General features: G+C 39.5%; 1 protein-coding gene across 13 annotated transcripts in view; it reads left to right on the top strand.

Annotated features, from left to right (window-relative positions):
- ICA1 (islet cell autoantigen 1) overlaps nucleotides 1-23,110 on the top strand; it is a 112,801-nt gene that overhangs the window by 2,216 nt on the left and 87,475 nt on the right. For 4 of the 13 annotated variants that reach the window (XM_080666788.1, XM_080666795.1, XM_080666786.1 and 1 more), the window contains exons 2-3: nucleotides 18,009-18,045; nucleotides 20,881-21,046. In XM_080666788.1, the coding sequence (XP_080522914.1) occupies nucleotides 18,029-18,045; nucleotides 20,881-21,046 (183 nt within the window). In that variant the 5' untranslated portion in view covers nucleotides 18,009-18,028. Of the gene's footprint in view, nucleotides 1-17,946; nucleotides 18,046-20,880; nucleotides 21,047-23,110 lie in introns of all 13 variants that reach the window. The other 9 variants (XM_080666789.1, XM_080666783.1, XM_080666794.1 and 6 more) reach the window with 4 other exon arrangements.

The raw sequence follows: 23,110 nt of genomic DNA, 5'->3' as shown, positions 1-23,110 counted from the left end.
ACTGTGCAATGACATGGCAGCGACAGCCTGTGTTGACAGGAATGTTAAGGTTACAGAAACCGCATACAGGAGAAGGTGGGGACATTAGTAGCCCAGGTGGATCAGAGAGAATTTCTGCTCTTTACTAATTGAGCTTCACAACTAGAAGGCTGAAGGGAGGTGGCAACATTTAGATCAGTGCGCTGATCACGAGTGCACTTTTTACTCTATCTGCATTGTCAGATTTATGGGAACCATGGACAGGTTTGCTGTCTGCATGTTTCTGTTCATTAGATAACAGAGGTTACCAATTAATTAGTCTTATTCCCATCCCCACTCCCATCTAGAATCTTCCTCAACAAAGCTTTAAATGCAGACTGCTATAGGGAAAACTTTTCTCCCCAATTCCCCTCACCCCCAAGCTGTCACATTTTATACCACAATCATATCTAGCATCATGGAGGATGTGCAGAGGGCACACAGGCTTGGGATCCTAATGGAGCAGGATTGGTACCCCAACCATAAAAATCACTAGCCATGTGACCTTGGGCAAGTTACATAAGCTCTCTATATCATTTCCCTATCTATAGAGCAAGAATATCCACCTTGTGGTGCTGTGGTGGGGAGTAGAGATAATATATATTGGCCTTTAACAAATAGCCAGGTATTTCTCTAAAAAATGGGTTTATTCAGGAATAACAAAGAATTGCAATTCAGGGCATGAGGTCTAATGGCAACCCACTCCTAAGTCCAGAGAAACAAAGGAGAGGAATGCTCTTTTATAGACTTGGGAGGAACTGTTGTAAATGAAGAGTCCATTGGAGGAAATGGAAAGTTTGAAGGATAGTGACTTTTAATTGGCTGAGTTATGGCAGTCTCCTATTGGCTGAGCTGTTATTGGGTGAGGAAGATTCTTCTTTCTCCTGCTGAGTTAATAAAATAGTATCACTTCCTGTCAGAAGTTATGTCTCCTGTTGGGGTCAGTAGTGTTGTTGAATTACACCTGTGTGGGTTCTCTAAATGAGGTTTCTGTTTATTAATTTTTCACATTTATAGAAAACTAGTGGCCCAATGCACGAATGAAGATTTGTACAAGAATGGGCCTTCGTTTCCCTGGTTGCCGGCACCGCCTTCACTCTGGCCAGAGCAGCCTTTCTGCCTTCCCACGCTGCCCAGAGGCCTGGAGCAGCTGGGGTGGTGCAGAACCTGCATTGTCGCCATGGCGACAACCAAGCATCCCACCCCGTCCTGGCTGCTTGGTGCCTGTGTATGCAAATTAACCCACCATCTTTGTTGGGTTAATTTGCATACTCACTCCTGATTGGCTGGTGGGCATCGCGAAGGTCTGGTCAGTTAGCATGTTACTCTTTTTTTTTTTTTAAATATTTTATTGATTTTTTACAGAGAGGAAGGGAGAGGGATAGAGAGCTAGAAACATCAATCAGCTGCCTCTTGCACACCTCCTACTGGGGATGTGCCCGCAAGCAAGGTACATGCCCTTGACCAGAATCGAACCTGGGACCCTTAGAGTCTGCAGGCCGACGCTCTATCCACTGAGCCAAACCGGTTAGGGCAGCATGTTACTCTTTTATTAGGTAGGTGCTTTGCACAGTAAATAGGACTCAAGTAATAGCAATGAATTATTTTTTCACATACGAAACATATGTGCTATCTGTATCTGAAAATGATGCTACTGCTTTTCCCTCGGCAAGAGGGAAGCTGTTCAGTTTGGTTGTCAGTAGTTAGGTGATTTTTGTACTGATACTGAGAGTTTGGGCTTTCTGGAATACTTCTGAAGTTGGGAGTACAATCTGAAACAAAGCAATGCTAACTTATTCCAGTGAGGATAAATCTTCCAAACCCCTGCCCCTCAGATGTGATTCATAGACCAGCAATACCAGCTTCCCCTTGGAGCTTGTTGGACATGCAGAATCTCAAGTTGCCCACCAGGCTCACTGAATTTGAATTTGCATTTTAACAAGATCCCCAAGTGAGTCACATGTACTAGTACATTAAAGTTTGAGGAGCATTGTTGTAACCTGGCATTTATAAATCTCTCTGTCCAATAGAATCATTTGGAGCTTGTTAAATGTGGATTCCCAGGTGGCTTCTCCCATCGCCTCCTGTTAGCACCTCAGGTGGCTTTGATATCCAGGGTGCTTCCACACTCTTTGAGAAACAGTACACCAAGCTCTTTATCTAACATAGGGCTCTAAAATGGGCCAAGGCCCTCTTTTTTGAGAAAGCTGCATAGTCAGCCCCCTTTTATGTAAGTAGGTATTATAATCCCTGTCTACCTGATAAAAAAAAATTAAGCCAACCTGCATAAAATGCCCTGGATAATGCACATGGTAGAAACACCTTGAACCTCTAAGAATCCTAGTTGACCATGCTTTCACTACTCCAGCATCCAAGTGTATGCCCTCTATGTGTGTGTGTAAGTAATTTTAAATATTAATGACTCTCTCCAGGACAGAAATGGCTATACATAATAGGGCATTTAATACATGCCTTTAACACAAAACCTTCCTTCTAGGCGACTATAGACAAGTTATGTAGGATAACTGATTTTGAACTTCACTCAGAAAATGAGGATTATGTCTATTCAACAGTGTTGTCAGGATAAACATAATGTGCATGAAGCAGACATCTAAATGTCTGGGAAGTGTTAGCTCCTCAACTAATGGTAACTTCGTGTCCCAGTGTAAGCCTAGTGAGAGAATGAGTTCATGGAAAACTGGGAAAACGGCATTGCTCCGGATGAGAAATCTCTCCTGCTTAGTCAGATGACAACGTTCACCAGGCCTTTGGCCCAATCAGAGGAGCAGGGTCACCACTCAGTGTTCAGCAAGCATTTGTGTGTCTATGCCATGTGCCATGCACTGGATTGGTACTGGGAATCCCAAGACAAGACCCAGACCCTACCGTGCTCCAGAGGATCCTAGAGCCTAGTAATGAAGAAGGCAGCTGATGGTTACATTTCAACAAAAACAGAGAGCGGTGAAGCCCACGCCAGAGGCACCCCTCCCAGGTTGGGGAGAGAGCAGAGAAAACCTGAGAAAGTTCATGGAAGAAGGGACCCTTGAGCTGAGTTTTAAAGGACCAATAGGAATTTGGCAGGTTAAAAGGGTTGGGAATGGAGAGAAAGACTTCCCAACACAGTATGCAGGGGTACAAAGGGAGAGAATACAGGTGGGAGAATACTGGCAAAGAGTCCTCATGTCTGGAGTCCAGTGTGTGTGTGTAAATCTTATTAGCTGAGTGACCTTGGGCAAGTTCAAATCATCTGTGATTTGAGAGGATTAAATATATTCATCAGGGTAAGCAAAGGAGTGATTTCACTTACATGCTGAATAGTCCTGGTGGTGGTAGAGTTCTTAATGGAAAATAGGGGACTGATATTGTCATTAGAATGAGAGAAATTGAAGAGGCCAATTTTAGAATGCATTCAACAGAAAATACATAAAATTAATGTATTTGAAAATGATTGAAAAAGACAATTGAATGCAGCACAATACTGTGGGTTGGGAGACACGAGGTATATGTGTTTAGTGATGGCCCACTGATTATATAGCTAATGGTATATTGCTAACCCCAAGAGTCTAGACTGAATGTAGAAATGTTCTCTCATGCTAGGTGGTGAGAGCATTTGTACAAGGAGTGACTGTGAAGTATTGCAGCTACTTTCCCAGAGCGAGCATTAAAAATCTCTTCCATTACTTATTATCATCCCTCACACCCACTTCTCTGTTCCCAGAATAGGGCTTGGACACTAATGTAGGAAACCTGAAGGTACTTAGAGGAAATGCAGTCTTCTCTGTGTGTTTCTGGGGAGTGCATCCTTAGCCAGAGACCAAGGAGCTCACTCGGGTAAATGGTCCCCCCTCTCCTTATTGGTTGGAACCCTGATAGCCACCAGGAGTCCATCAACAAGGATTCGCTGTTCATGAGCGCCCTGATGGTAATGGATGTGGGGCTAACGCAGGACCTGAGCCTGTGATTAGGAGAGATTGTTTGTATAGAAACAGTCCATTATCCATCTCTGTCCTCCAGGAGTAGAAAGGAGTGGTTAAAAAAAGGAGCGTAGGTGCCAAAAGCAGATCTGAATTTGCTGGTTGTTGACTTTGGGCGAACTACTTCACCTTTCTAAGCTTTTCTTTTCCTTTTAAAAAATTTTTTTACTTTTCAATTACAGTTTACATTTAATATTATTTTGTATTAATTTCAGGTGTAGTGCACAGTGGTTAGGTGATCATATACTTTGAAAAGTATTCCCCCGATATTTCAAGCACCCACCTGGGACTGCACATAGTTATTACAACGTTATTGACTATTTACTGTGGTGTGCTTTACATCTCCATGACTGTTTGTGACCACCAATTTGTAGTTCTTAATCCCTTCACATTTTTACCCTTTTTTTCCCCCTCAACTGCAAAGGGGGTGGTATCCCCTTCGTGGTGGCGGCGGCGGTGTAGGGATGAGATAATGGGGTTAAGTGCTTCACACATATGAAGTGCTCTGTAAATGGTAATGCATAATTATCACCTTCGTCCATCACATATTTACTAAGGCCTGCTGTTCAGCTACTTTGCTTCGTGGAAGGAGGCAAAGATGAACCAGTTAGGGTCCCTGCCTTCATGGGCCTTATAGTCTAGTGCAGGAGATGCAGATGTAATTAGCTCATTGCAGAAGAGTAGTGGGAGTGCAGGGTACCACCAGCATGGAGTACTTAATTCTCGGTGATGAAGACAGGGTGGCCAGGTGGGTGTTGGGTTGGGGAAGGCTTCAAGGAGGAGGTGACATTTTAGGAGAGTCTAGCAGTAAGGTATAAATTGGCCAACTGGATAAATGGGGTGAGGGCATTTCAGGTGGAAGGAAACTTTGCAAGTGTCATAGTGTATTCAGGAAAGCTCCAGAATTCTGAAATGACCAGAGTAATAGTTCTGTGTATGGGATATAGTGACATTTTTTGGAAAGTGGGCCAGAATGTGAAGGGGCTGGGTTTTTGCTAAGAAGTTTAGAATTATCTCTGGTAGGAGGGTGGTATAATTTGACTTGCAAATGATAATAGTTCAGACTGTGGTATAAAAGATGAGAATGGGCAGATACAGGGATAGTGTGGCCTCTGAAGGCCTAGACTTAAGTCCTGGATGTGAATATAGAAAGGAGAAGATGTAATTAACAGCCTTTTAAGAGGTAGAATGGAGAGAACTTGGAGACTGGCTACAAAAGTTGAGAGAGAAGTTAAGTTTTCAGTTTGGGCCACTCAGTGGATTTCATGCTGGTAATTAACATAGGGACCACAGGAAGATCACTTTGCGGGTAGAACCAGAGGGAGATAGGTTTAGTTTTAGATGTGCTGAATTTGAAGTACCTGTGGGATATCCAGGTGAAGATTGCCATAGGACAGTGGTCGGCAAACTGCGGCTCTGTTGACTAATGAGTTTGCCAACCACTGCCATAGGAGATGGAAACTTAAACACTTCTCCAGAGCATCAGACCCACCTTTCCATTTCCCTATTGTAATCTCTGGAGAGGTGTTTAATCCTGGAAGTCCTTGGCATACAGCTGTTGGTTGAAGCCACGGAACAAATCACCTAGAGAGAGCAAGTAAAGTGTAATGGAAGATAACCAAGATTGGGACCTTATCAATTTCTGGTATTTGAGATGTGAGTATAGAGGAAGAGGAACTAACAAAGAAAATAGAAAATATAGCAAAAGTAGAGATAGTATTTCCTGAGAAATCAAGGAGGGGGGCTTAGTCGAAGGACAAGTGAAATGATCACCTGAGTTGGGCTCATGGTGAGAAACTCTCTCTGGTATGGTGGGCTTAGAACTCTGCAAAGTGAAGGAAGAAGATGATAACTGGAGGAAGTAAGAGGTTGAAGAATATGGGTTGAGGGCAGAAAGAGAGGTTGATTAACTTGAAAGAGAAGGGATAATAGATGGACTAAGGTGGGAAGGGGCAAGGAGGTGAGATCCATCCCTTCAGGCGGGAAGGAAGTGAACAGCAGCAGTTATAGTCATGGTGCTAGAAAGTTCCAAAGAAGTTAGCAGTGGTCCATGAGGAGTGGAAGCTGTGGGAGAAGGTGCCAGTGCAATGCCCAGGGCCAGAATTCCCTGCAGCGCCTGAGGAGGGAGCCTGGCCATCAGCACCATGGGGAGTTCACTTCCCCCTGCTGCTCCCTGAAGGCCAGGGGTTGAGTGTCCTTGCAGCTAATGCTCATTCCTCATTGTTGCCGTAGGGAGCATGGGCATCATTGTGAAATGAGTAAACTTTGCATTGGTGCCAGACCACTCCCCCTTCCTGCTTCCTGCTTCTCTCTGCACTCCTGACCTGGAGCTCTGCCCCTTTTAGATCCTCTCGACGTATTCTCCCTGCCTCGCCAGGTGTATGCCCGATGGATGGCCCTGTCTTTCCTGATCCTCATAAAATAACCATCTTCTGCCTATTCACTCCAGGCATTGCTGCTATTTAATCCTATAAGGTTCTTGCCTAAGAAAGTAGGGAGAACCTGGAAAAAGGGATCTTTTATGAGTTCTCACATAACACCAAGTGATGACCCAGTATAGATAGGTGTAGGTGGCTCTCTCAGCCGGGGTGCACGAAAATACAGTGCTTTCTCTTGACAGTGCTTTCTCTTGCCGGCTGCTTCCCTTTGCTGCTGACTGTTATTTTAAGGTCCTCTTTTTCCTCTCCCTCCCCTGTCTGGGTTGCCCTCATAGCTTGCTCTTAAGTCAGCCAAAGCTCAAACATGATTTAGTGACCACAACTTTACCAAGGCAAGTCCTTGAATCCATGCCATTTCCAGAGCAGGGAGCGCTGGTGGTTTGTTTGCAGGACCTGTGTACAGCGTAGACATTTGATAAAGCACATGTTGGTGTCTGTGTTCTCCAGTAATTTAATACGGGTGAAAAAGGTGTCCTAGGTGCCTTGGGAAATTTTCTTCAGTCCTGGGTCTCAGGTCCCTCTTCCATGAAAACAGGAGATTAGATTAAATGATCTATAAATTCTCTCCAAGCTTTGAGTGATCCTGTGGAGGCACAAAAATTATTTGATCATTTCTTTAAGATGCTGTATTATGAATTTAACTTTAAAGAAAAAGAACCTTGTAAAAAATCAAGAAAAGGAAAAAGAACGTTGTAAAAAAGCGTCTCTATAATTATCCTGATTGCTGACATTATGCTAAAGTGTAATTTCATGGAGTTGTGGTCACTGTATTCACACAATTTCCCCCCATCATGTCTGTAATATTGGTAACTATTCATTTATTTCTATATATTTGCATATAAAATACATGCAATATAATGTATGTATATATTTTGTATTTGTAGGTATATGTATATATTTTTATTGAATTTATTGGGGTGACATTGGTGAATAAAATTATATTGGTTTCAATTCTATAATACATCATATCTGTATATTGGATTGTGTGTTCATTACCATAAGTGAAGAATCCTTCTACCTCCATTTATCACCCAACTACCTCCCCCACACCTCTTTCCCATACTGTTGTCTATCTTTGAGTTTTTTGTTTTAGTTTTTGTACTTGATCCCTTCACCTTTTTCACCAAACCCCCAAACCCTTGCCCCTCTAACAGCTGTTAATCTGTTCTCTATATCTATGAGTCTGTTTCTATTTTTTTCGTTAACTTATTTTGTTAATTCGATTCCACGTGTAAGTAAAATCATATGGTACTTGTCTTTCTCTGACTGGCTTATTTCACTTAGCATAGTTGCTCTCCATGTCCATCCATGCTGTCCCAAAAGGTTAGATTTCCTTTGTGTAAATGTACCACAACTTTTTATCCACTTTTCCACTGTTGGGCGCTTAAGCTGCTTCCACATCTTGGTTATTCTAAATAATGCAATGAACATAGTGTGCATACATTCTTTTGAATTAGTGTTTAGGGTTTCTTTGGATATATTCCCAGAAGTAGAATCACTGGGTCATAAAGCAGTTCCATTTTTAAATTTTTGAGGTATCTCCATACTGCATTCCATAGTAGCTACACCAATCTGCATTCCTACCAACAGTGCATGAGGGTTCCCTTTTCTCCACATCCTCAGAGCTTGTTGTTTATGGATTTTATTGATCATAGCCATTCTGACTGGTGTGATGTGATATCTCATTGTGGTTTTAATTTGCATTTCTCTGATGATTAGCGATATTGTGCATCTTTTTTTATGTCTATCAACCATCTGTATGTCCTCTTTGGAGAAGTGTCTATTCAGGTCCCTTGCCCATTTTTTAATTGGATTGTTTGCTTTTTTGGTGTTGAGTTTTATAAATTCTCTATAAATTTTGGATATTAACCCCTGATCAGATATATCATTTACGAATATGTTCTCTCATTCAGTGGGTTCCCTTTTCATTTTGTTGATGGTTTCCTTTGCTGTGCAAAAAATTTTTAGTTTGATGTAGTCCCATTTGTTTATTTTTTCCTTTGTTTCCCTTGCCTGAGGAGATAATATCAGAAAAAATATTTCTATGAGATTTAACTGCCTATGTTTTCTTATAGGATTTTGAGTAATATTTAAATCTTTAATCCATTTTGACTTTATTCTTGTGCAAGGTGTAAGACAGTGGTCTAGTTTCATTTTTTTTGCATGTATATATCCAATTTTCCCAGCACCATTTATTGAATAGACTATCTTTACTCCATTGTATGTTCTTGAAGTTGATTGAGACCTTTATCTGAGTAGGATATTTCTTGATTTGTCAACTTTTGAGGTTAAGCTTTTAGAGAAAAAGCCACCATATGTACTAGAGATTAAAATTCATATGCTAAATTCTGATGGACATTTGAAAGTTATGTAAACCAACCTAAATACAATTAAAAGTTAATATAATTTACACAGCAAGGTTTTAAAGTTTTTTTTAATTTTATTTCATTGTTTAAAGTATTACAAATAGTAGTACATATGTCTCCTTTTTCCCCATTGACCAAGTTTTGTTTTTCTTTTTTAATAATCTTTTCTTTAGCAAAAAAATAGCCTATTTGTTCTTTTTGTATTTCCAGTCTTCTAATCCATTGAATGTCATTTGTTCTTGTAAATGTCTTGGAGATTTCTTGTTTTCACATGCCGGCTTCTTTGATATTGTTGCCAAGATTTTTGTTGTACCACAAAATTAACACTTGAACACCCTTTGCAAGCAGGGCTTTAAATAGGAGAAAAAAGGGCAAGTAAAATGTAGACTGTGCCCCTTGTGAGCCATCTGAGTTGTATGTGGTTTATTTTGTTTTTAATTTGTTTGTGGGGACATAATCTTTTTAACTAATTTTAATATTAAGGAGGAAAACCTTTTAGAGGCTATCTTGGCTATTTTGTTTTAGCTTCTTAGAATATGAGATGTTATGTTTGATATTTTCCTTTGAGAAACATCCCTTAGAATAGAGGCTGAGACTTCCCTGAACTTGATCTTTAACCTGGTCTTGGATGCATTTGCTCCATTTTTGGAATCCCAGTCTCCTCATCTTTAGAAAAAGATGTGTTCATCATCTCTAAACTTTCTCTTATATATGCATGTCTCTAAAAGTAATTAAAAAATAGCGTTGTAGTTTTTGTGACTGAAGGCATTCTAGATGTCAGCTAGCCTACTCAATTCTGTTACAGATAAGCCAGATGGGTGGAGTGCCTTGGAGGAGGCAGAAGTTTGTGGCATGGCCATGGGTTTACTGGCTTTTAGTTTACATTGAGTAGCATATAGGGAGACAAGTTATATTGGTATTAAAAATATTTACTTTGGGGATATGATTTTAATAGATTTAGGGCATCATTAAGCAGAATTAATGCCAATATAATACCTGAGCTTTTCAAAATGTAAATGAAATGATCCTTTAAAATTCAGATTTTAACAGTGACTTACATGTGTAGGGTCTAAATAAAAACGCATCCATCTTTTAGCTGCCTTGAATAAGGTTAGAATTCTGTTTTCTTCATGTAAGATTTGCTGACTCATAGAATTAAAGTATGATTCACAAAATTAAAGCATGATCATGCTTCACTTTTCCTTGTGAATTTATGAAATGTCAAAAATTAACTGTAGAAGACAAAACTCAATGAGAAACAGAATCCCTTTAAAGTTATATGGAATACTCAAGTAATCATAGCCTTAACAAAATCTGAAGGGAAAGGCTATGTGATATTTGAGAGATGGGAAAAACATAAAAGCTAGTTAAAATTACAAACTTTAATGCTTAGCTTTTGAAAGGATGGAAGATAATTTAACTTCCCATCTTCCATAGGGATCTCTATTTTTCAACTGTGTGAACAATCTGATGAATTAAAATTTTTTAAAAAGATAAGTATAGCTAATTATACCTGGAGGGTTGTTTCTACTGAAACTGTTTTAACATTTATACTTGAACACACTTACGGGAAATTTTAAAAAACTCATTGTTGACATAAGGGAAAGTGACTAGATATAAATTTCTGGGGGAAAAATGAAAAGAAACATTCAAACATTATTTTAAAACTTGGTAGCTAGAACCGCTGACAGATTTGTATTTCCTCTGTTCGTTGGGCAAGCCATCAGCAGCCTGCATGGAAGCTCTGCTCGAAGTTGGCTGGCTTGTTCTCTCAGACCCCTTGTGATCGCTCCTGACCACAAGGCCCCATTCTGAAAAGGAAGGGGCTTCATTTGATTGTGTCTCCATTTCCTCTAGGCTCTACATGATGTGACTTGCAAAATTCTGAGGTTGCACCAGAGAAATAAACCCAATGACAAAACAAAATACTGAAAACTGGCACCATTTCTAGATGAAGTTAACCTCTGAAATAACAAGAATATGGAACTAGCAGGAAATTATATAAGTTAGTATCATGCAATTGGAAGCTAAGTCTAAGAGACATGCCACAGGTTTCCAATATTTGTTATGGATTGTCAAAGATGAACTCTCGACAGGGCATAGAAGGTGTTCACTATATGTGAAATAAACAGCATTGAGCGTCTACCCCTCCCCTGGCTACAGAATATATCTAAATGCTGCAAGTGACAACACAGATTGGCCCTTATGTCTCCCCAGTCACATCATCTTTCTTAAAGTTATGGGAATGCACATCTGCTTGTGGTTGGTTGTAGGAAGAATTTGTTCATTGCTTTCTCTCTGCCTCGAATAATACCACCCACCACCACTCACACACACACACGTATGCTTAACCTTCACATGGCCAGCCACTGCTGATTCTTAGAAACTCAGCCCCAAAGCCATGTAGGAAGCCAGCTCTGTGCCTTTTCCTCTCTGTTCCTCTAACCCTGAGCGCCTTCCTTGTCATGGCACCCATTGCATATCAGGTAACACTTGGCATTTCCTGACTTCAGATTCTCTCTTTCGGTTATACACAAATGTCTCCAAAAGTTAGTGGCGTGTAGTGATGTATAATTTTACTGAGGATTAATTTTAAACAATTTTTCTGTATTTCATCAAATATATATATATAAAAAACATTGCTCATGGGATCTTTTAGCATTTTATGTTCCACAAAGAAAAAAAAAATGACAGCCAAACAGTTGACCAGATATCAATTGTAGGACACATCCTAGGTTCAGGGATGTTGAAATATGAACAGATTGGCATCTTATTCAATGACGTATGGTGCCAGGAAGCTGGTGTTTGGGAGTAATTTTACTATGAGATGATTCAAATATACCACATCATACCAATAATACTGTAAGACTCTGTTCTGTTCTCTTAAAAAGTATGTTTCCTGTTGGGGTTGTGGGGGAATAGCCCACTTCCCAAAGAAACCTGGAGGCTAGTGTGCACAACAGAACTGAAGAGCTCTAAGATGGTGACAATTTTCAGTTAGGAAATAGCAATTTTGAATAAATCGGAGAGGAAAATGACAAATTTGGCAATGGCTCAGATCTGCAATTCAAGAGACTCCACCTTATGTTCAGTACAGATACAAGAGAAAGGGATTCTGGACTCAGTTTCAGCTAGTACTCCAGCTAACAGAAAAACTGCTCACTGATGGAAGGAAACTCTACTGCTAATGTTGGAAAGACAATTAATTTAAACATGAAACTACACAAGAAACAGGACACAGGAAGTGTGGTTTCAGAAATACTGAAATATTTCTGTGGGTTGAGAGTAGTGATATGGTGAAATGTAGCTACTGATCTTACCTTTAGTATGAGAAAGGGTTGGCTGAAGAATTTTAGATTCTTTGCATAACCCCAAAATAATCAGAGGCGCCATTAGCTAACTCCATAAGTGGGCCAGAACAAATGTTCAGTGCTGCTGAAGGCAGCCTATATGGAATGAAAATACTTTCCCAGGTTCTGTCTCCAAGGAAGAAAATTCAGTGTCAGAGTTTAAGGCAGCCAAGGACAGACTAACTTCTCTTCCTTGTAGCAATGCATCAAACTTTTTAAAAGCAGGCTTGCTTTAGCATTCTGTGAACCTAGCAGACTTGGAAAAATATTTTGGGGTTATTTAGAAAAAACTTTTGCTTATCTATTGACCTCTACTGTGTTCAAAATGGCTTTACAGTGGTTATAGGAAATAAAAACAAGTGGAACAGTTACAGCCTGTCCACATAGGTGGATAAAATGATCACCAATAAATCAATAAACAACAAGTGTTGGCAAGAATGTGGAGAAAAGGAAACCCTCATGCACTGTTGGTAGGATTGCAAATTGGTGCAGCCCCTATGGAAAACAGTATGGAGGTACCTCAAAAATTAGAAACAGAACTAGCATATGACCCAGCAATCTCACTGTGGGTACTTAGCCTCCCAAAACCCCAAAACTAATTTGAAAAGATGCATGTTCATTGCAGCATTATTTACAATATCCAAAATATGGAATCAACTTAGGTGTCCACTGATGGACAATTGGATAAAGAATAGGTGGTACATATTTATAATGGAATATTACTTAGTCATAAAAAATAATGAAATCTTACCATTTGGGCAGCATGGATAGACCTAGAGGGTATTATGCTAAGTGAAATAAGTCAGACAGAGAATGACAAATACCATATGATTTCACTTTATATGTGCAATCTAAAAAACAAAATTAAAAAAACACACACAGAAACAAGCTCATAGATAAAGAGAAGAGACTGATGGTTGTGAGGTGGGGTGGGGGTTGGCGGGCTGGGTGAAAAAGATGAAGGGATTAAGATGTGCAAATGGGTGATTACAAAAATAGTCACAAGAATGTAAAGTACAGCATTGAGAGTATAACCAATAATACTGTATTAAGTACTTATGGTGTCCAGGGGGTACTGGACTTATCAGGGGCATCACTTTGTAAATTATATAAATGTTTAACTTATATGCTGTAAGGAAAAAAAAAGACACCACAAGCATGCAAGAAAAGCAAAGAGGAAAAATGAGCATAATTATTGCACAGAACCCCAGTACAAAATCTGAACAGACTGTTCCTCCTCCCTGTTCTCCCAGTTCTCCCCACAGGGCAAGCTGGGCTCTCAGTCACATGGATGTGGCCCAGAACAGCTGTGTTTTTAATGCCTGGCCTTGGAGCAGGAGGTCAAAGGATTGCATCCCCATCAAGGTGCAGCCTGGAAAAGTGTAAGAGAATTAGGTCGGGGGTCATAGTGTCACCCAAGCAGGAGGTACTGATCTCAACAGCAACCCCCTCTGAGCAGGGAGACATCTTTCTCTTTTATTTCTTGTCTTAGCCTGCTCCTCACTAACTCACCCACCCCACCCACCCTTAAAGTTGTTACATCAAAATTAGGATCTTGATTTTCATTGATCTGTTAACTCTTGGACACCTACTTCTTTGAGCGGGTCTTAATTATTACTGACTCTTCTGCCACTCATGTGGGTAAGTCATGCTGAATTTAACAATACTGGTGCCTTTGTTTTTTCTGACATGGCACTCACAGTCCATAAGCAGCTTGAAACTTGCTCCTGTTTGCTTATCACCCAAGGAAAGGTGGCCACAAGCAGAATGTTGGGAAGTGCCATTAGAAAGGTGGAGACACGATCCCATTCATTCTGGGCTTCTTCCGTAAGGGCCTCATGGCAGAAGTGAAGCAATAGCTTCCTTTGCAGAATCCTGAAGTATTAGCTAATCATAGACTTTATTGTACTTGACAGGGGAAATGATATTTTTTACAGCAGAATTTACATATTTACAAATTTGGGGATTCATGAAGATCTTTTTATAGGCCCCTTGCAAATGTCAAGAGTCTGGTGAGGCTGGAAATTTATGTTTATATGCCTGTTTTTCCTGTTCAATCTGCACTGTCCAAAACAGTAGCCACTAAGTACATGTGGTCATTGAGCACGTAAAGTGGCTAGGCTCAATGGCTTTGTATTGTAAGTGTAAAATACACACCGGATTTCAGACTTGTTATAAAAACTCAAGTGCAAAATATATCATTAGTAATTTTTTTATTGATTACATGTTGAAGTAATATTTTAGAAATATTATGTTAAATAAAGTATATTTAACATGGCTATTAGGTCACTTAAAATTACATATGTAGCTCATATTATATTTCTATTGTTCAGAGACTATCTAGACTGTTAAGTTTTCTGGCACATAATTATTAGATGCTTAATGTATGTTTGATAAACCAAACGGCTGAACTGGAAGGAATGAATGGGTGAGAATTGTAATGATTTTTTAAAGTATTGATTTTGACACTATGGGTTTAGGAAGTGCAAGAGCAAAATGAGATGGTTTTGTCAGGAAATATGAAAGTTGTTTATTAATTGTTCCTGGTGTATGGGGCTAGACGTACATTAAAGGAGATGCAAGTTCTGGCTGCAGCTGCCTTGTCCTGAGACATTCAGATGTGTTCTGTGGAGTTGACTTGATTTTGCCACCCATGACCCCTTTGCTCAAGTTGCATATAACCCAGCAGTTTATTCAAGAAAAATCTATTTCCAGAAAGAAATTTTCCTGTGTACCTCTTAGCTGTGGTACTCAGACTTGAATGTGCTTATGAATCACTTGCAGCCCTAGCCGATTTGGCTTAAAGGGAGTGTCAGCCGGCGGACTGAAGGGTTCTTTCTGGGTTTGATTCTGGTCAAGAGCAGGTGCCTCGGTTGCAGGTTCAATCCCTGGCCCTGGTCAGGTCTTGATGTATCTCTCTCACATCGATGTTTCTCTCTCTCTGTCTCTCCCCCTCCCTTTCACTCTATCAAAAAATCAATTGAAAAATATCCTTGGGTGTAAAGATTAACAACAAAAAAAAGACAAAAAAATAAAAAGCAGAAAAAGAATCATTTGCAAAGCCTGTTACAAATGCAGGTTCTCAGACCTGTTCCCAGAGATTCCGGTTCATCAGGTAAGGGATGGGGCCCAGGAACCGACATGTTGACTCTCCCAAAGATTCCAGTGCAAATGGCCTGTAAACAAAAACAATATCTTGGGGAACACTGCCACATGGCGTCATAGTCTGGAAGTAGCTTGGAAGTTCAGGTAGAAGGGGCAGTGTGCTCAGTGATTTTATTATCTGTCTTACCACAAAGAACTTAAATTGTTAAATTTTTTGATGATCAAAAGCTTATCAAAAAGTTGCAGCAAATGAAATCCTCAACAGTGAAAAGGCAACTTACTGAATGGGAGAAAATATTTGCAAACCATATATCTGATAATGGGTTAAGTACTCCTATAATGCAATAACAACAACAAAAAGTTACCCAATTAGAAAATAGGCAAAGGATTTGAATAGACATTTCACCAAAGAAGAAACACAAATGGCCAATAAGTGTATGAAAGATGGTTACCTACACTAATGATCAGGGAAATGCAAATAAAACCACAATGACATATCACCTCACACCCATTAGGATGACTGCTATAAAAAAATCCAGAAAATTACAAGTGTTCGTGAAGATGTGGAGAAATTGGAACCCTTGAACCCTGGAATCCCTATTGGAGGGATTGTAAAATGGTGCAGTCACTGTGGGGGAAAGTATGAAGGTTCTTCACAAAATAAAAACTAGAACTGCCATATGATCTAGCAATCCCACTTCTGGTACATATCTTAAAAAAATAAAAACAGGATCTTAGACATTTTCACACCCATGTTTATTGCAGCATTATACACAATAGCCAAGATGTGGAAGCCACCTCAATGTCCATCAATGAATGAATGGATAAAGAAAAGTAGCTACATACATACAATGGAATATTATTCAGCCTTAAAAATGTTAGAACATGGATGAACCTGGAGAACATTGTTCTGAGTGAAATAAGCCAATCACAAGACGAAGGTTGCAAGGGGCTGGAGGAGGAGAAAGCAGGGAGTTGTTTAGTGGGTATATACTATCAGTAATGCAAGATGAAAAAGTTCTGGAGATCTGTTGTACAACACTGTTATAGTTAACAATACTGTACTATACACTTAAAAATTGTTAAAATAGTTCTAGCTGGTTTGACTTAGTGGTTAGAGCGTTGGCCCGAGGACTGAAGGGTTACGGGTTTGATTCTGGTCAAGGGTACATACCTAGGCTGCAAGCTTGATCCCCAGCCCCAGTAGGGTGTGTACAGGAGGCAACCAATTGATGTGTCTCTCCCTAACATCGATGTTTCTCTGTCTCTCTGTCTCCCCCCACTCTCTAAAAATCAATGGGAAAAAAATGTTTAAAGAGAATAAATTTATCCTATTTTTTTATTGCAATAAAAATATTAATCAGAAAGTACTAATTATCCTAATAGTTCCTGGTGAAATCCAACTTAAGGAAAGACTATAATAATTTCATTTCCTTGAACAATATTTTTTTATGAGAAATTTCGTTGAAAGCTTTGTGCTAAGTAAAGTAAATGTGTCCTTGCTGTGAGGCTGTGTGGGAGGTTCATGGCCTCTCCACGATTTACTGAGCAGAGGGCAAGGCTTACTCATCATGAATGTCATTTCCAAAGCAACTCGTCCAAAACCTGGATGCTCTCCAGGAGGAAGAGAGATGCTGATTACAGGATGCTGTCATTCCAGCAGCATCTGGTCACTCGAAGAAAATTTCCTCCTTCCTCTCACCTGAAGCCGGGAATTTCAACACTCAATTTAGTTCCATTAAGACATTTTTTTAAAGCCTGGGAAACTTTAATCATTTTAGGGGTCCTAGTTGTCAGGACCCTTTCTAAGGCAAAGGGGGAAGGATTGCATTGATTATGTTGGCATAGCCAGATGCATTCATACACTGAGCATTCACTCTGGCAGCCAGCAATCCGTGTCTGGCCAGGGGCCATCCCTTAGGTAGTGAGTTCACCACTCTTTCCAGTAACTGGTAGGTAAGTGTGGCTGGGTTGGCTGGCTCTGCCCTCTCTTTTGGTTGGCTAGCTCCCTGAGGGGGGTAAATGGAGTGAGGGGCAAAGGCATCAAGTGACTTCCATATTTATGAATGAGATGAAAATACAATATCAGGCTGGTAAAAACAGAAATAAATACATTTTTCTCCTTTTTACCCTTTTTTCTGTTTGTTTGTTTTTTTTTGTTTTTGCACTGGGCTGGTTCAGGTTTTTTAAATACTGATTATGAAATATTTCAAATCTCTAAGGAGGCATACGGATGCAATGCTTGCCACCTAGCTTAACAGAGAACACTGCGGCTACAGTTGAAATCCCTGCATGTACCTCTTGCATAAGAGCCTCCACGCCCCACTGCAGTGGTAACTGTTATCTGGAATTTAGTGTTCATTATTCCTAAGCAGTTCTTTATACCTTCACTATATAATATTTCTATGCTTCAGTCGGTTACAGTATATTGCTTTGCATGATATGATCTCATTTTATGTAGTCTTCTACAACCTTCCTTTGTCATTCAACCTGCTTGTTCACTTGTTAAACTTCATTTGGGATATTTATTCCATGTTACTTAGATAAACTATTCTTGACAACAGTGTACAGTGTTATTGCATAGTAGGGTTGGGCCCCTAAAATACAGCTAGAAGTGGTTTAGATTGGAATTTTATGTGTCAATTTGACATATAATTATAATATAGTGTGTAACTGTTAAACATATTTATTTCAGGTTATAGTATAACATATCCTCTCATGCTTTTTCCCTGCCCTTTCTCCCCAAATCATCAACAGTAGAAAAAGAAGAAGGAAACATGTCAGGACACAAATGGTAAGTAATTTGTTGCCTTTTTTTAATTGGGAGAGGCTAATGAAAGAGGAAAGCACATAGTATATGCTCAATAAATGTCTATTGAATAGAAAAATCAATAGTCACATTAGCCACAATAACCTGTTAGTCCCTGTTCCAATGTTGGGTATAGTCAAGTTCAACATCCCTATTAAATGTAATATGGAAACTAAGTAACCAAAAATACTATGTTTTTACCTAATGAATATTCTCTAAGAAATTTATATATAAATTTTCTCTTGAGAATTTAATGTTGGCTTTCCTTACCACCATTTCTTCAAATGTAAAAAGTTAGTATATTTACTTGATCATTATCTTATTTACAACTTCTAATATTAGGGTTATAAGGGAATTTTATGTAGGCAAGCTATAAAATTGAATGAATAGGAACTCAGACTCGATTTATACTCATGACTTTAACCTTCATGAACATTCAAGAGCCAATCACTGTTGGAATTAATGATGATGAATAAAATAGGCATGGTAATCATATGGCAATGTTAGCACCAACACTTATGTGCCTATAACACACCTAAATAGCATGGGTAACATCTTATAAATTCCAGATCCATTTCAAGCAGTGTTTCTGAACCCTTTTGAACCCTTGGCCCACCAGGCAAGCAGATCTTTGTCTTGTTTTACCACCTTAAATTTGTATCATGAAAAATGTAGTGCATATTTTTTATTGATCAAATGAACAATTAATTACAACAGAGACTGTACTTTCTAATCCCTCCTCTCTCAGTAGAAAAGCAATCAGATCTAAGTTCTCTTTAATATAAAAGGTCAACTTTTTGCATCTCTTAAAATGTAATTGGTTTTAAAGGGTGATTAATAAATGGCTAAGGGTTTTAGTTTCCCTGAGTATCCTTATTTGACAGCTTTCTACGTAAGAGCTGTAAGATTTTTTTTAATTGTTCCATCTACCTCATTAAGACAAGGGGATGGTTCCATCCCGTGACCCTCCTGATGGCTGTCACACCGAGGCAGTGAGCTCTGGGCTCAGGGAAGTAGGTAGTCACTTGTATAAGAGAGATGGCAGAGCCTCAAGAAGTGGGCCCTTCCCCAAAGGCTTTCTCCCACTTACTCAGCCACTTCTCTGCTTGCTACTGGAATACAAAGGCTGCGGAGACTATTGGAATGATCACTGGACTGGGATTCAGGGGCCTGGATTTTAATCCTGTGAGACTTCAGACAAGATTCTTAACCTTTTAAAACTGAAGTTTTCTCATTTCTTAAATGACAGGGGGTGGAGTGAGGCATTTTCACTAGATCTCCAAAGTCCCTTTGGTTTTTTTCAAAATGGAATTCTTTTTACTGTTAATTTATGACCTTTTGCGGGGGGCGAGGGGAGACACAATACAAAGAAGTCCACCCAATTCCCCATTCTTGAAAATTCCATTCCCCTGAAATAACCGTAGTTTTGGGGGTGGGGGTATATCCTCCCAGTCTATTAACATACACACTCTATAGAAAGACTAGCTTTTACATAAATATTATAGATATTTTTATCACATTTCCTAATATGTAAGCTCATAATAAAACTTCTAAATAGTGCAGAAACCATGAAAGTCCCTCCAATCCCACTTCTCTCTCTAAAGATAACCTTTGCTGAGAAAGTCATCTGAAATCCCTTATGACGTTTTAAGAATAAACCTGTGAATTGAAAATTGTAAATGTTATCTGGAAGGAGATTATAAGTCACCGGGTTTTGAGATACAGGTATTTTGATATGTGCAACTCATGTTTGGGACACAGGCCTGGCATATTTTGAGTGGCAGTAGCATGGGGTAGAACATGACGCATGTCTGTATAGGAGTGACACCGAGGTCCTATGTGAGCCTCTGGAGCAGGACCTCTAGACAGGGGGAGGGTGTAGACAACATGGGGAGGGATGCAGGCCAATGGCAAACTTTCTGTCAATATTTGAGGTACTCTGGCCACTTTTACAGAATTCCATTATTTTCTCAATTCTTTTTCTAATTTCTTTTTTATTTGATCTTCACTATATTTTCCCAGAAAAAATGCAATGTATTTTAAGCATTTATATTTAATAAACTACAGTTTTAACATCAGGAATCTGTAATATGTTTTTAATGTTCTTAAATTTTATTTAACTTTGGTAAGAGATATACCCTCTACATAATATTTTAAGTGTACAATGCAGTGTTGTTGTTTTGGTTTTTTTTCAGTGTTGTTAACTCTGGGCCCAAAGTTGCATCTCTAGAATGTATTCGTCTGACATAATTAAAACTTTATGACCACTGACTAGCAATTTCCCATCTCTCCCCTCCCCCCCACCCCATCCAGCCCCTGATAGCCACCATTCTACTCTCTGAGTCTGAGTTTGACTATTTTAGGCACCTCTGTGACAGATGGTAAGCACGCTGATTTTCAGCCCCTTATCTCTGCTTTCCTGCCATCACTTCATTGTTGGCCATTATGCTGGAGTGGAGAGAACCTTGGTGTCCGGCTTTATCTCTGACTCACGATCGACTTGAGCCAGTCACCCTGCCTGGCTTGGCCTCACTTTCTCCACTTCTACCAGGGGTGTGTCCTGCCTGCTGATACCCACACTCAGTAGTGGAGGTTCAGTTTCTAAAATTTCCTGCACAAGTTGTTTCATTTCTTCACTAACTTTTAAGCTTTTGGAGTCAGAGTTGATTTACATTTTTGGTGTAATAACCATAAAGGAAGTATTTATATGCTTATGAGTGTTGTAAGTGTATAATTTAATGTTTAGGTGAGTTCATTCACACAAAACTATCTCAGTCGTTATGAAAGTCATGAGTAAAATAGCTCTTTCAATGTTTTTAGCAGTTACCCCTGGGACTTGCAGGATCGGTATGCTCAGGACAAGTCCGTGGTGAATAAGATGCAGCAGAAGTACTGGGAAACGAAGCAGGCCTTTATTAAAGCCACGGGGAAGAAGGAGGATGAACACGTTGTGGCCTCTGACGCAGACCTGGATGCCAAGCTGGAGGTGAGCAGCACAGCCACCCTGCTTTGGTCATGGTCCTAGAGTGACTCACCTGGGCAAGCATAGGTGTGCTTATATTTGAAAACCTATTGCAAACAACTAGTTCATGAGGAAAATCTGGGATCAATCCAATCCCAGCCTATTTAAGCAAACAAACATACACCTATAAATTCTCGTGTAACTATCCATATGCCTCTGTTAATTTGTAGGTTTTTTTACACTTAGTTAGAATGCATGGAATGTGGTAAATTCTCAGTAAATGTTTGTTGAAGAACATCAATGCAATTAAAGAATCACTGCTAGTGATATCAACACTAGGGTCTGGCAAATATTTACATTTTAAAAAAGAAAAAAGGGCCCTGGCCAGTGTTGCTTAGTTGGTTGGAGCATCTTCCTGTGCACTGAAGGGTTGAGGGTTCGATCCCCGGTTGGCGCATATGGGAGTCAACCAATTGATGTTTCTCCCTCTCCCTCTCCTGCTCTCTCTCTCCCTTCCTCTTTCTCTACAATAATTTTTTTTTTTAAAAAAAGGATGCACAACTGGTTCTGTAAAGTAGAGTCTAGTAGGCTTGGTGTCCTACCCTGGAAAATTCTAGAGTGAATTCACAAAGCAGATATTTAGTTAGACTAGTTAATAATACAGTATGCTGAATTCATATCTGGTTGATCCTGGAATACCAATATAACTGGTAGAAAGCCCACTAACTCCCTGTCTTCTTAGACATTCTGCCAGTAGTTTATATTAAAATTTAAAAAGTTTACTTCTGTGAATGATAGGCCACTGAGAGAAAAAATGTTACATGACCTGAAAGACTTCAAAGTGATCTCCGGATTTAATATGTAAGTTAAGTTAATGAGCTCAACATTTAATGGCACTAACACAAAAAGCTCAAGATTTCAGAAAGCTTTCTGAGAAGGTGGCCAGGATGGTGGAAGCCATCGTTGTATTAGAACAGAAAGAGGTTTAAGGGGAGATAGGTTAGTTGTCAACTGTATAGGAAGGTCTGTCATGTGGAAGAGGGATAATTCATTCTGTGCATCTGAGGGTAGAACCAGACCCAGGGCCACTATGCATAGTACTCATCTCTCATGAAATTATCTCAAGGGTTGATTGCTTTGCCTATCCTTCCTGCACTAGGAGGTCAAATTCCATGTCCGCCTTAGTCTCCACCGCACCCTCAGCCAGTCACACAGTACACATTCAGGAACCATTGACAGAATAAATGTACATGTTAAACTCAATTAATATTAGTTCCCAACCCTCCCTCTGTCATTGGAATTGTTCAAAATAGAAGCTGGGTTTGATAGGGATGTTTTAATGGAGATTGCATCAATGGAGAAAAGTACCACCAGGAGGTATCTATTCTGATTTTAGTATTCTAAATACAGCTGAAATAATTATAAGTTGCTAATGCTTTTCACATCTTACAGCTTTATGTTTCTCTCCTTAACACCCTAGTAAATACAAGCCTCATTCAAAAAGGAATTGACTGTGTTAATTCTTCATACATTAAGCACAGCACAACAATTTTATATTTAAATTTAGACTCTTGCAGGGGCATTTTTATACAACCAACTATACTTATCAAAATAGCTGCTGTCCTAGACTTAGAGTGTCCAAAGTACTTAGCTATGACTAATAATTTGACACATGATAGAGGTTTCTGTTGCAGAAGTGTTAATACTGATGTTGATGTTTATAGAGAGACTGGATTCCATCAACCATCAATAAAACATATGAAAACAATGTGCAAACCATGTTGATGTGGTCCTACACTGTTATCCATATAGGGCAAGCCTAAAAAACAGAAAGCTATGTGCCAAGCTAAAATCACGGTCAGAATGCATTTCAATCTGTTGGGAAGTTAATGTAGAAATGTTGCACTAAGTTCAAATACTTGTCAAAATTGCTTGTTAATAAAATCATCATCTCAAAAATAGCTCTAAGTACAAAAACAAGCAACACTAACCTGAGAGAAGCCGTTTAGTGGGTGCCACTGCAGAGGAGCCCGACCAGATGGTGGAAATGTTTCTCCTCTTTGGTTGGGTGTGGTTACTAGAGCGTGT

Source organism: Plecotus auritus (assembly GCF_963455305.1).
Source record: "Plecotus auritus genome assembly, chromosome: 4".
NCBI lineage: Eukaryota > Metazoa > Chordata > Mammalia > Chiroptera > Vespertilionidae > Plecotus > Plecotus auritus.
The sequence above is the reverse complement of the archived record's forward strand: the minus strand, read 5'-3'. Positions and strand labels throughout refer to the sequence as shown.